This window comes from Periplaneta americana, chromosome 16 (genome assembly GCF_040183065.1).
Source record: "Periplaneta americana isolate PAMFEO1 chromosome 16, P.americana_PAMFEO1_priV1, whole genome shotgun sequence".
NCBI classification, from domain to species: domain Eukaryota; kingdom Metazoa; phylum Arthropoda; class Insecta; order Blattodea; family Blattidae; genus Periplaneta; species Periplaneta americana.
The window spans coordinates 76,993,879-77,006,551 of NC_091132.1; the positions used below are offsets into that span (position 1 = coordinate 76,993,879).

At 44.7% G+C, this 12,673-nt stretch overlaps 2 protein-coding genes across 2 annotated transcripts in view; one reads left to right on the forward strand and one right to left on the reverse strand.

Annotated features, from left to right (window-relative positions):
- The window catches only part of Cdk5alpha (Cdk5 activator-like protein), a 170,886-nt gene that overhangs the window by 16,290 nt on the left and 141,923 nt on the right, over nucleotides 1–12,673 (reverse strand). The window lies entirely within an intron of this gene.
- Nucleotides 610–1,920, forward strand: LOC138716498 (adventurous-gliding motility protein Z-like). Its single transcript, XM_069849641.1, has 2 exons — nucleotides 610–802; nucleotides 857–1,920. The coding sequence occupies exons 1-2, from the start codon at nucleotides 646–648 to the stop codon at nucleotides 1,918–1,920; spliced, it is 1,221 nt and encodes a 406-aa protein (XP_069705742.1). The 5' UTR covers nucleotides 610–645.

Consider the following 12,673-nt stretch of genomic DNA (forward strand, 5'->3'; position numbering starts at 1 on the left):
CCTTCTCGACTACTCCAGACGTCTGTCGATGTAGAGATATCGAGATAATTCTCTACACACCTGTAGAAGGTTCTCGCAACTATGATTTTGCTATAAAAGAGCAGGCGCCAGCGAACTAGAGTTTCAGAGTTTTCAGTTATTCAGTCAGTGAGAAAGCCAGAGCAAGCAAGCCAGCCGGAGTTCGACTCGAGTGTGCGTCCGCATCTGCGTCAGCATCCGAAGGCCTGAGTTCGAGTGCAGTGGACCGCAGTTGGAGGGACCTGAGTTCGAGTGCAATGGACCGCAGTTGGAGGGACCCGAGTTCGAGTACAGTGAACTGTCTCTGAAGGTCTGTGGTTCGAGATACCGTGAACTCGAGTGACTGAGATAGAAGAACTGTGAACTGAGAACTGGTAGTTCTGATTTGTAAATAGTGCTTTGTAAATATTAGTTAAGATTAACAGTTCATTGTTGTGCGTAATAGTCCAAGTCAATTGTCATTGTCGTCGGTGGAGTGCTATAACGAATACTGTGTGAGTGAAGATCCAATTGTTGACGAGAGCGTTTAAGGTGAATTGTAGAAAGGAATTATTGTTGTGACGAATAAATTACATTGTTGTTACAAATAAAATTCACATTGGTGTCAGAATCGGGACATTATCGACAATGGAGAACCTACAGCAGATCCTGCAAGCCATCGCGGAAATGAAAGCAGAAATGAAAAAGGACATAAGCGACGTAAAAGCAGAGTTGAAGAACGACATAAGTGAAGTGAAAACGGAGATGAAAAGTGACATAAGTGAAGTGAAAACGGAGATGAAAAGTGACATAAGCGATGTGAAAACAGAGATGAAAAGTGACATAAGCGGAGTGAAAGGCGACATAAGCGGAGTGAAAGATGACGTCACTACACAAATCGAAAGTGTTTCGGCCCACGTAGATGGAATTGTCGCCATTGTGAAAGACGAACTTAAGGCCGATCTGGATAAATTAAACCAGAATTTTACAACTATAAACGAGACAGTAGCCGAGTTGAGACAGGAGGTAGACCATTTCGACGGAAAAATCCGCGATCTCGAGCGTCGTCAAGAGCAGACGAGTGAGGTGATGGACCGACATGCTGAAGAAAACAAGCACATTCTCGCGTTGGTGGATCGCCAGGCTAGAGAACATAAACAGATAGTTGCCCAGGAAGTTCGACGTGCCATGCAAGAAGCGGCCACAGAGTTGAGGACTCCATATAGTGGCCCTGCGGAATCATCGCCTTCAGCCAGACATCACAACGTCAAGACGCCGAAGTTCGACGGTACGACGTCTTGGGCGATATTCCGTCGCCAGTTCGAGGCCACCGCAGCACATAATGGCTGGACCCCAGCGGAGCAGACTACACAGTTGCTGACCGCGCTTCAAGGACAGGCGTCGGAGATTCTTCACAGCGTTCCAGAAGATGGGACAGCCGCTGAGATAATGGCGGCCCTGGAGGGACGTTATGGTGACCATCAACTTGCTGCAGCATTTAGGACCCAACTAAAAACGAGGGTCCAACAGTCAGGCGAGTCCCTGCAAGAATTCGCGATGGCGGTGGAACAACTGGCCCATAAGGCGCTCAGGGGCCTACCTAATGACTTCATCGCTGGAGAGGCGGCCTACACCTTCGGCAGCGGAGTTCGAGACCCGGAAATAAAGCAACAGCTACTCCTGGCAGAGCATCGCACCATCAATTTAGCTCTGGCGGCGGCCCTCAGGATGGAGGCAGCCAAGTTGACGGCGAACGTCTCGGCATCGCACCGGATTAGGAGCGTCGCGGCGGCCGACGTCGAGGAGCGTCAACCGAAATCACCCGATCGACGAAGACGAGGATTGCCTACCTGCTGGTCCTGCGGCGAGCCTGGGCACCTGAGGAGGGACTGTGACCGATCTGGACACAAACAGGAAAACTAAAAGGGGCCGATGCGATGAGGGGCACGTCGGCGCCGTCATCACCATCCCCTCGGCTGATCTTGAAGACGGTTAACAGAAGATGCGACGATGGGCTGATTGCTGACGGATGGATAAGAGGCCGCCCATGCAGAGTACTGGTAGACACCGGGGCGTCCCTCACTATCGCCAGACCGGAAGTCGTGCGTGGCCTACCTGGGAGGACGCCGCTGCGCCGGTATGAGCTACGTACTGCCTCAGGCGAGAACCTGCCCATCCAAAAGGAGGTTTTCCTGGATCTGACATTGGGAAAGAGGAGACTAGAGATGTGGGTGTTCGTCGCCAACATCACTGAAGACGTCATCCTGGGACTCGACGCCATGCGGATCTTCGATGCAACGGTGGACGTCAGGCGCCGTATCCTGCGTTTTGGTCAGGATGAAGTGTTCCTGAGGGACGTCGAAGACCAACCCATGGCCAGCAGACTCACCCTGGAGAATCATGTGACAATCCCGGCAGGCTGCGAGATGGTGGTGACGGCAAGACTGGACGGACAACCTAAGAGAAACCTGCTCCTCGATTCGCAAACAACTCCGATAGATGGGGTTTATGTGGCCAGATCCCTACTCCCGAATCAGAAGGTGGTACCGGTGAGGGTCCTGAATGTCACCAATCGGGACAAGGAGGTGCCTAGTGGAACTGTACTAGGTAACGTCGAGCCGGTGGTGTCTGTGACGTCGCTGGCAGAAAACGAGGAGTGTCACCGACCACGTCCAGATCTAGACCCATCACTGAAAGAGCTGGCTCGAGAATTGCCGGCGAATTTAAGCAAAAGAGAAAGAAGACAAGTCCACGATCTACTGACAGAGTTTCAGGACGTGTTCAGTCTGTCTGAAAACGACTACGGGAGAACGGAGAAAGTTCAGCACCGCATTGACACCGGAAATGCTCGCCCAATCAGACAACCTCCTCGACGCGTCCCTCTAGCTAAACAGAGGGAGATTAACAGCCAACTGGAGGGCATGAAAGCAAGAGGGATCATCGACAGCCCTTGGTCATCACCTGTAGTGCTGGTAAAGAAGAAGAATGGGGACCTGCGTTTCTGCGTGGACTACAGAAGACTGAATGACGTCACCAGGAAAGACTGCTTTCCCCTCCCACGAATTGACGACACCTTGGACACCCTGGCCGGAGCAGAGTGGTTCTCGACGTTGGATCTCAAGTCAGGATACTGGCAGGTGGCGCTACATCCTGAGGACAAGGAGAAAACTGCATTCTCTACAGGCCAGGGACTATGGCAGTTCACCGTTATGCCGTTCGGCCTCTGCAACGCCCCGGCTACATTCCAGAGACTAATGGAGTCCGTAATGAGAGGCCTGACATACGACACCTGTTTGCTGTACCTTGATGACGTCATCGTGGTGGGCAAGACTTTCGGCGAACAGCTGTTGAACCTGAGGAAAGTGTTCGAGAGACTGCGATAAGCCAGACTGAAGTTGAACCCGAAGAAATGTCATCTATTCCAGAAGAAGGTCAACTACTTGGGACACGTAGTAGGGACCAACGGAGTGGCCACGGACCCGGAGAAGCTACAAGCCGTCAGAGGATGGCCTAGACCGAGGGACAAGCAGGAGCTGCGCCGCTTTCTCGGCCTCTGCACTTATTACAGAAGGTTCGTAGCTGGGTACGCCAACATCGCTAAGCCTCTAACCCAGCTGACCGAGGAGAAACGACAATTCCAGTGGACAGACGAGGCGGAGTCATCCTTCCAGTCGCTGAAAGAAGCGATCTGCACTGCTCCTGTACTGGGATATCCCATCCCGGGAAGGAAGTTCACGCTCGACACGGACGCTAGCAACGTAGGCATCGGCGGAGTACTCTCTCAGGAACAGGACGGGCAAGAGAGGGTGATTGCCTACTTCAGCCGAACATTGTCCAAGGCTGAGAGAAACTACTGCGTGACCCGTAGAGAACTTCTTGCCATTGTGGAAGCCCTGAAGCAATTCCACAAATATTTGTATGGCCAGGAATTCCATCTGAGGACAGACCATTCTGCACTCACCTGGCTATTGGGCTTCAAGAATCTGGAGGGGCAGACCGCCCGTTGGGTTCAACGACTGCAGGAGTACAACTTCACCTCCGAACACCGACAAGGGAAGAAACATTCCAACGCTGATGCCTTATCACGACGCCCGTGCCCGGATGGCTGTAAACACTGCCTGAAAGTAGAAGAGCGGGATGGCGCCCACGCAGTCCGAGCAATTGCCGCCCAACCGAGCCCAGGATGGGATAACGCCGCCATAAGGAGGGAGCAGCTGGAGGACCCAAACATTGGACAGCTACTACGTGATGTGGAGTCCGGCCAGAGACCAGTATGGGCCGATATCGCCAACCGTAGCACCACTTACAAGAGCTACTGGGCCCAGTGGGAATCCTTCACTGTCAAGGACGGTATCCTGAAGAGGATTTGGGAGTCGGCCGATGGAAGGACCCACATAGAACAACTTGTCCTGCCCAGGAGCAAGGTGAAGGAAGTGCTGGAGGAGACTCATGCTGGAGTGACTGGAGGCCACCTGGGAGCCAACAGGACGCTGGACAAGTTAAGGCAGAGGTTCTATTGGTTGCATCAGAGAACCGACACGGAACAATGGTGCCGAAGATGCGACACCTGTGCAGCCAGTCGCGGACCAAGGACCCGCAGCAGGGGAGCTCCTTTTGAGAGGATCGCCATCGACGTTGCTGGACCGTTCCCGGTCACGGATCGCGGGAACCGCTACCTGTTAGTCGCCATGGATTACTTCACAAAATGGCCAGAGGTGTACGCGATTCCGAACCAAGAGGCTTCGACGGTGGCCGACGCGCTGCTTGACAACTTCATCTGCCGATTCGGGGTGCCCCGGGAATTGCATAGCGATCAGGGGCGCAACTTCGAATCCAACCTGATGGGAGAATTGCTCGAGCGTCTGGGGGTGCATAAAACCAGGACCACTCCCCTCCACCCACAGTCCGATGGTATGGTGGAACGCTACATCAAAACCTTGGAAGAGCATCTGCGGAAGGTGGTGTCCAACCATCAACGAGACTGGGATGCCAGAGTCCCACTGTTCCTCTTGGCCTACAGAGCTTCGGTCCACGATACAACAGGGATGACACCGGCAAACATGGTCTTCGGGAGAGAGCTGCGCCTGCCCTGTGATCTGCTGTTTGGCACGCCACCCAGCGCCGACCAGCCAGCGACTGACTATGTGGCAGAACTCACCGAGAAGTTGAATGGAGTTCACCAACTGGCCAGAGAGCACCTCAAGATGGCCAGCGACAGGATGAAGGTGCGCTACGACAGATTAGCCAACTCTGCAGGATTCCAGGAGGGCGACCTGGTGTGGCTGTATCGACCTACCAGGACCAAAGGGAAATCACCAAAGCTGCAGCGTGCCTGGGATGGACCATACCGCGTGGTGACCCGGATCAACGACGTGGTGTACCGGATCCAGCGACAACCTCGAGGGAAGATGATGGTGGTGCATCTGGACCGATTAGCAGCCTACCAAGGGACTGCCCGGGACGAGCAGCCCTAAGGAGGGGGCAATGTAACAGCGACGTGAGAATCGAACTCACGACCAGCGTCCCGCAAGAAAGCAGATCGCACAGGCTCCACGGAACATTGAGTGACGTCGCGCGGTGGAGAGAAGAGAGAGGGTGTATTACGTCACGCGACGAGTCTGCGCGCGCAGCTGCTACTTGACGCAGTGAATGTGGAACGACCTTCTCGACTACTCCAGACGTCTGTCGATGTAGAGATATCGAGATAATTCTCTACACACCTGTAGAAGGTTCTCGCAACTATGATTTTGCTATAAAAGAGCAGGCGCCAGCGAACTAGAGTTTCAGAGTTTTCAGTTATTCAGTCAGTGAGAAAGCCAGAGCAAGCAAGCCAGCCGGAGTTCGACTCGAGTGTGCGTCCGCATCTGCGTCAGCATCCGAAGGCCTGAGTTCGAGTGCAGTGGACCGCAGTTGGAGGGACCTGAGTTCGAGTGCAATGGACCGCAGTTGGAGGGACCCGAGTTCGAGTACAGTGAACTGTCTCTGAAGGTCTGTGGTTCGAGATACCGTGAACTCGAGTGACTGAGATAGAAGAACTGTGAACTGAGAACTGGTAGTTCTGATTTGTAAATAGTGCTTTGTAAATATTAGTTAAGATTAACAGTTCATTGTTGTGCGTAATAGTCCAAGTCAATTGTCATTGTCGTCGGTGGAGTGCTATAACGAATACTGTGTGAGTGAAGATCCAATTGTTGACGAGAGCGTTTAAGGTGAATTGCAGAAAGGAATTATTGTTGTGACGAATAAATTACATTGTTGTTACAAATAAAATTCACAGTATTTATCTTCTATAAATTTATAGAAACATTACTTTCATTGCTATCTTCTCAAATCTTATAATAATATAGGCTAAAATTGAAGACTTTAGGTCCTATATGTGTAATACTGAGAACGAAGATTCAACTTCTAGCTTGGGTCAATATCAAATTATGTGAAACCTGTCTAAAGCGGCCATCTGAAGTTACCTTGTGAAATGGTCGTTTTATCAGGTGGCCGCTTGATTAAGGTTGCGGATTTTTTATGAATCAACATGAAAATACTGAATTTCACTGACTTTTTAGTACTGTGCGCGTACAACAATCATGCATATTAATGTCAGCCTCTTCCATTCTTGCAACTAGCCTTTACAAAACTCGCTTGCGGTACCTCAGCTTAAGTGACTGGATAATACCTTGATCAAGGGGCTGGAGGTGTGATGTCGTATTTGGGGGAAGAAACACCAATTTCACGGATCACATTGCGATTTTGTCGTTTAATCTTGGAATTGAAACTGCATAGCTAATTCTCAAACAATGATGATGTCATCAAGCTTAATTGTTGGCAGTCCACTTCACCTCCAATAAGCCCATGTCAACATTTTTCAAACATCTCGGTTTCAATGATTTCCCTATCATTAAAAGTGGTTCCTTTTCTCCTGCAGCATTAAAACAAAAGAGCAGGGTTATTCTGTCTTTTGCCAACTTCCCCCCTTTACACTCTCTTTTCTTAAAACTTAAGTTTTGTTAGGGAGGGCCCTGAAAAAAAACCTGTTTCGTTAACATTGTAAAGGTCTCTGAGTTCATATTCCGCAAGAATTTAAGGCAGTCTATATTTTCCATTCTTCAATAACATTGGTTGCAATGTCACCTCCTTCACCAGACACAGAACGAAATGCAATGTTATGGCGTTTTCTAAAGCACTCTAACCACCCATTACTAGCAACAAAATTTCTTACATTGCGTTCTTTGGCAATTTAAAGAGCTTTCTCTTGAATCATAAGCCCACTTATTGGTAATTTCTTCGCCCTCGCACACTTGAACCATTCGTAAACGGAATCATTCACATTACTAAACACAGATTCTCTCTTTCTCCCATTTTTTAAATATTTCATCTTTATTCTTAATTATACCGTTTATTTGTGTCCTTCCACATTCGAATATTTCTGCAATTTTTCTCGCAGATGTTCCCTTCTCACTTTCTTCAATCATTTTTCGTCTCACCTCTAAACTTAACACCACTCTAAATTTATTGTTAGACATGATTTCTGTCTCAAACTAACTTCACAGTTTCTCTGAATCAAGTGAATGAAAAGAAGAAAAATTCGTAAAAGCTGGTCCATATAGAGAAAGATAGAAAGAGGAGAAAAAAAAATATAAAAAAAAATTCGAATGGTTAACTACCTAAAACATACTGTGACATTTTCGATAGAAAAAGTCCTTGTTTCAATCCCTAAAAAACGAGTAAGAATTTATAGCTATGCAGGATCGGAGTGGAAAGTGACAAAAGAGTCATAAAACAGTAACCAACTAACCCCAAGATATGGAGGGTGTACTGTTGTACACTTAGCTATTGCTTCCTGTCCTCTAACCATCGAAAAAATAGGTCAGACAGTGTCCGTGAAAAGATTTTTTGTTGGACAGTGACCGTTATAGTCAGGTTCCAATCCAAATAGACCCCGGCCGCTGGCCGGTGCGTGAAGTGGCCGCTAAATAAAGAGAGAATTTGTATTGATCTTATGGAAAATCCAATTGGTTCCAGAGGAAATTGGCCTTTTGTCCAGGTGGCCGTTTAAATGAAGTGACCGCAAAGGCAGGTTTCACTGTAAATTACTTTTGAATAACGTCTTAAAAATGAACTGTAAATGGTAATAATATCAGCCAAAAAAATTCAATCTGTGAACGGGATTAAAATTGACAAAAGATTGTGCGACGTGGCTCTGAATTTGCACGTGTGTATACAAGAAAATAGTGGCTGTTCATTTAACTATTAATGAACTATCACGTATTCCAAAATAACATGCACTGTGTTACAAGTATGAGGGGAAAGACGGGCTCTCGCCCATTTTGGGGATCCGGCGACGCGAGACAATTGTCGCCGGCCGGCGGACTCATCGCCTTTCCGGCTGTCCTGCCGCGCGCGCTCGTTCTGCAGCTTGCGGATATTGCAGGCGTCACACGACAAATGATATGCAGGAGGAAATTAAGCTCAGAATAATCCCGGGGAATGCGTGCTATTATTCAGACGGGGCGTTGTCGTCTGGCTTGCTTGTAAGGGACTTAATAATACCTTCTATGAATTTCAACTAAAAATCCGGCAGTTGTTTTACATGGATGTGAAACATGGTCTCATCCTGGGTAACACTGAGGTCCCTTTGGAAAATATTTCAAACAAAAGGGGCGAATTACAACTGAGACAAAGAACTCTGTGTGCACATTATACCTATGTTGTCCGTTTAATTTAGGTTAAACGTTTCGGGTTGAGTCAAAAAGCTTTCAATGAGTAGAAATTCTCTCCTCATTTTGCCAACATATAAAATTATTGTACAAATTGCACTATAATGCTGGTTTTATACGAGTAAATAAAATATATGATCATTGAAATGTTTAATATATTATGTTCAGATTCTAAAGTATTGTAAAGAAAAAGTGATCTTGTCGTTCTAAGCCATCTAATGTTATCATGCTTGCCGAGGACTGTAACATTTTAAGTTGTGATATAAAGATTTGAGGATAAAAAATATCATTTCTCAATTTATTTTTTTTATAAAGATTGGATATTTAGAGCCAATTCATGGGTCAGGACCTGCAACCTTACTGTAGTGCGCTCCGTTCCTGACAGAGCTTTCAGCACGACCCGTTGCCGTCAACCTGGCTGCAACGAGACAGAAACTCTTGGCCAAGTGTTGGGCTTTTGTCGGAAAAGAGAGTTATTGCGTAACAACAGGCATCATAGAGTCCGTGGAGCTATCGCCTGTCTTCTTCGGAACAAGGGTTGGGAAGTTGATGAAGAGGTCCACTGTATTTCTGAAGACTCTCACAGAAGAGCGGATATAATAGCAATAAACAGGCAACAACAAAAGCCTATTATCATAGATCCAACTATACGCATGGAGAGAAATCTAAACCAAGCTTATCAGGTTGATCATGAAAAGTGGGCCATTTATGAACCTTGTATTCCCTACCTTAGTGCCAAGTATAACATCCCTCTCTTCAATTGGTCAGTGACAGGTTTATTTTTTGGTGCTCGGAGTTCTTTACCAAAATTTACATATAATTTTTTAAAACAATTATCAATACCATCTTTTGAAATTCAAAAAATCATCTCGCAAATTCTTAAAGATTCCCTGCATATTATACAATTTCATTTATACCATTCGGAAGGCCTTAATTAAGGATATGCCAATTTTAAATAAAATCTTTTATTTATAAGTATAATTTTAAAGTCATCTTCTAAGATTTTATTTTATAATTGATAATCAGTGGTGCTTAATTATTACATTTTATTTTTATAACAGTTTATTGCTATTAATTTCCGGATTCTCGTGGTCATCCTTAATTAAGGCCGGACGATTTATTTCCCTCTCTCCCTCCCTCTCTCTCTCTCTCTCTCTCTCTCTCTCTCTGAGTGAAGACATTTTTATGATATGTACAATATTTTGGTAGATATGACCATAAACGTGAGAGCGTGCGCTTATTTACCTCTCCACACATAAGGTATATTTAACACTCATTTCCAGTGGTAACTTATATTTTTCGAAACCGTTTTTGTGATAACTCGGTAAGTTTTTAAGATACCTCAGTATAAAATTTTGCATGCAACTGTCTTTCATACTTGTAAACAAGATCAAGTGCAATTATTGCTCCAACATTTATAGTTTATTAAAAAAATATATCTAAATAAACATTAAACATTTAGCTTCTCATAAGAAATTTAAAAAATACCTCTATTGTAGACGTTTCGAAGATTGCAATTCATATTGTTCATTTGACATTCAGGAATAAATAGAAAGGAGAATGACTCCGAAATATCCATATTTGTGAACATTAACATAAAAACGGCACATCGAGGCATAAAAACAGCCACTTCTTTGTTATGATAATTACTCATAATAGTGACTATTTTAGTAAATTTTAAATAGTCTATAATTGCAGAATAAAGGAATACTGAGAATGTCAAATTGCAAGGTGAAAGAGTCATCAGTTGCTGAGAAAAAAAATATTGAATTTCCTTAATTTTTTAGTGCTCAAACCTGTATATCCTTCCTCGTAAGGCAGATATAAATCATTAGTATGACTTCCTTCCGAAGAAAATTAGATATGGAATACAAGTATCACATAGGCCTACCTACATCTCGTAAATGAGCCTCTACTGTGAATGAGAGAACTATGGACAAAATTTACTGTCCTTTACTGACGTTAAATTTGACCCAAATTGTCTTAGTGGTCTTGGATTTGTTTCACCATACCTCTATAAACCATTCGTCCAAAATTTACTATTGTTGGTTTATATTGCATACATTGTGTTCTTACATTTCAGTATTAATTTAACTGAACTGTATCCCTTTTGACAAAAGGAGATGGTTTACACTTATAACTTCCAATTATTTTTAAGATAGCTGACCTACAAGACATTTGAAATTTATATAACTTGCAAATATAGGCACAAACTCAATTGAAAAATGGCTAGATACAAAACTCCTCTGGCTCAATAATGATAAAACTACATTAATACCGTTTACTATAAATAAATCAGGTTTGATTTCGATGAATCTAAATCAAAATTTAGTTATCCATGACAGTAATTGCTCTCAGTTAGCAATTTGTAGATGAATAAATTCAAGGAAAAATTGTTCTGAGGCCTGGTATCGATCCCGGAGCCCCTCGCTTAGCGCACGAATGCTCTACCGACTGAGCTACACCAGGAACTATACACGACACCGTCAAAATTTTCCATTTGTATCCATACAACCCAAATGGGGTGACAAGGCGCCAGAATCCAATTTTGAGTGCACACAAATTCAGTGTGACTTAAATTGTGGCTTCCTTAACGTACCTCCAGTAACGAATATCTTATGCAAATCTGGCTTTCAGGTACTAGCTCCCTGTAAAACAGGCTTGAATAATTTTAAGGAAAATTTGTTCCGGGGCCGGGTATCGATCCCGAGACCTTTCGCTTAGCACGAATGCGCTGCCGACTGAGCTACCCCAGGAACTATACATGAAACCGTCACAATTTTTCCTTTGTATCCACACAACTCAAATGGGGTGACAAGGCGCCAGAACCCAACTTTAAGTGCACACAAATTCTGTGTGACTTAAATTCTGGCTTCCTGTTAACGTATCTCCAGTATCCGGCACCGGAACACATTTTCCTTGAAATTATTCAAGCCTGATTTACAGGGAACTACTACCTGAAAGCCAGATTTGCATAATTTGTAGATTCTCAAAAATAAAATTAAATCTATATGACGTTACTTTCTTAATTAAATTTCTTACCCAGTATTCATTATTCAGAAGAGCAGGAACAACTAACATTTTATGAAATTCTCCATTATGCCTCTATTTATTTCCCTAACATCGATAGCCTATCTTTTAGTGCCAAAAATACAATGTAGTTAAATTTATTTTGTTTGGTAAGCACAGAATTTATTGTATTCCATCTCAAAAATATCCAGAACTAGTTATGAGCAGTAGGCATACATAATATTTTAATCTTCAAAAAACCTGAGTTAATTCAATTAAATGTAACCTATTGTAAGATTGTGCTTTATTTTGATTATGTCTTTGATAGTTATTATTTTCACTCTTCCTATATTACGCTCTCAGGTCCGACGGGGCTATATTTTATTAGAACAACCGTATTTGACTAATATCATACATTGAGACAACTGATCCTGCCTGTGGTTTTCCGTTGTTTCCCTCAAGTTGATAAGACAGATATTGGGATGAACCATAAAAGAGATAAGCCATGGACCTACATAATCCTTCCGTCATATGTTTCGGCATTTTTTCAAATTAATTCGTCACAAATCGATACATTGGTTTTCGGATGCCTATTTGGAAAATTTTTTAGGAGATTTTTAAGTAGATTATTTTACGACGCTTTATCAGCATCTTAGGTTATTTAGCGTCTGAATGAGATGAAGGTGGTAATGCCGGTGAAATGAGTCCGGGGTCAAGCACCGATAGTTACCCAGCATTTGCTCATATTGGGTTGAGGGGAAAACCCGAAAAAAAGCCTCAACCAGGTAACCTTCCCTGACCGGGAATCGAACCCAGGCCATCTGGTTTCGCGCCCAGACGCGCTAACCGTTACCTTTGTGAGTTAATTAGGTCTTCACTTACTCAATCTAAGAGCTCAATTCCGGCTAACATCTTAGGCACTCTGTCCTGCTCCTCAGCAATGCCGAGGACAGTAT

What these genes read in the sequence shown, in the direction of transcription:
- LOC138716498 (XM_069849641.1), top strand. Translation starts at nt 646, where the DNA reads ATGGAGAACCTACAGCAGATCCTGCAAGCCATCGCGGAAATGAAAGCA. An exon ending in AGTGAAAACGGAGATGAAAA is followed by an intron (nt 803 to 856) that starts GTGACATAAGCG and finishes GCGGAGTGAAAG; the next exon opens with GCGACATAAGCGGAGTGAAA.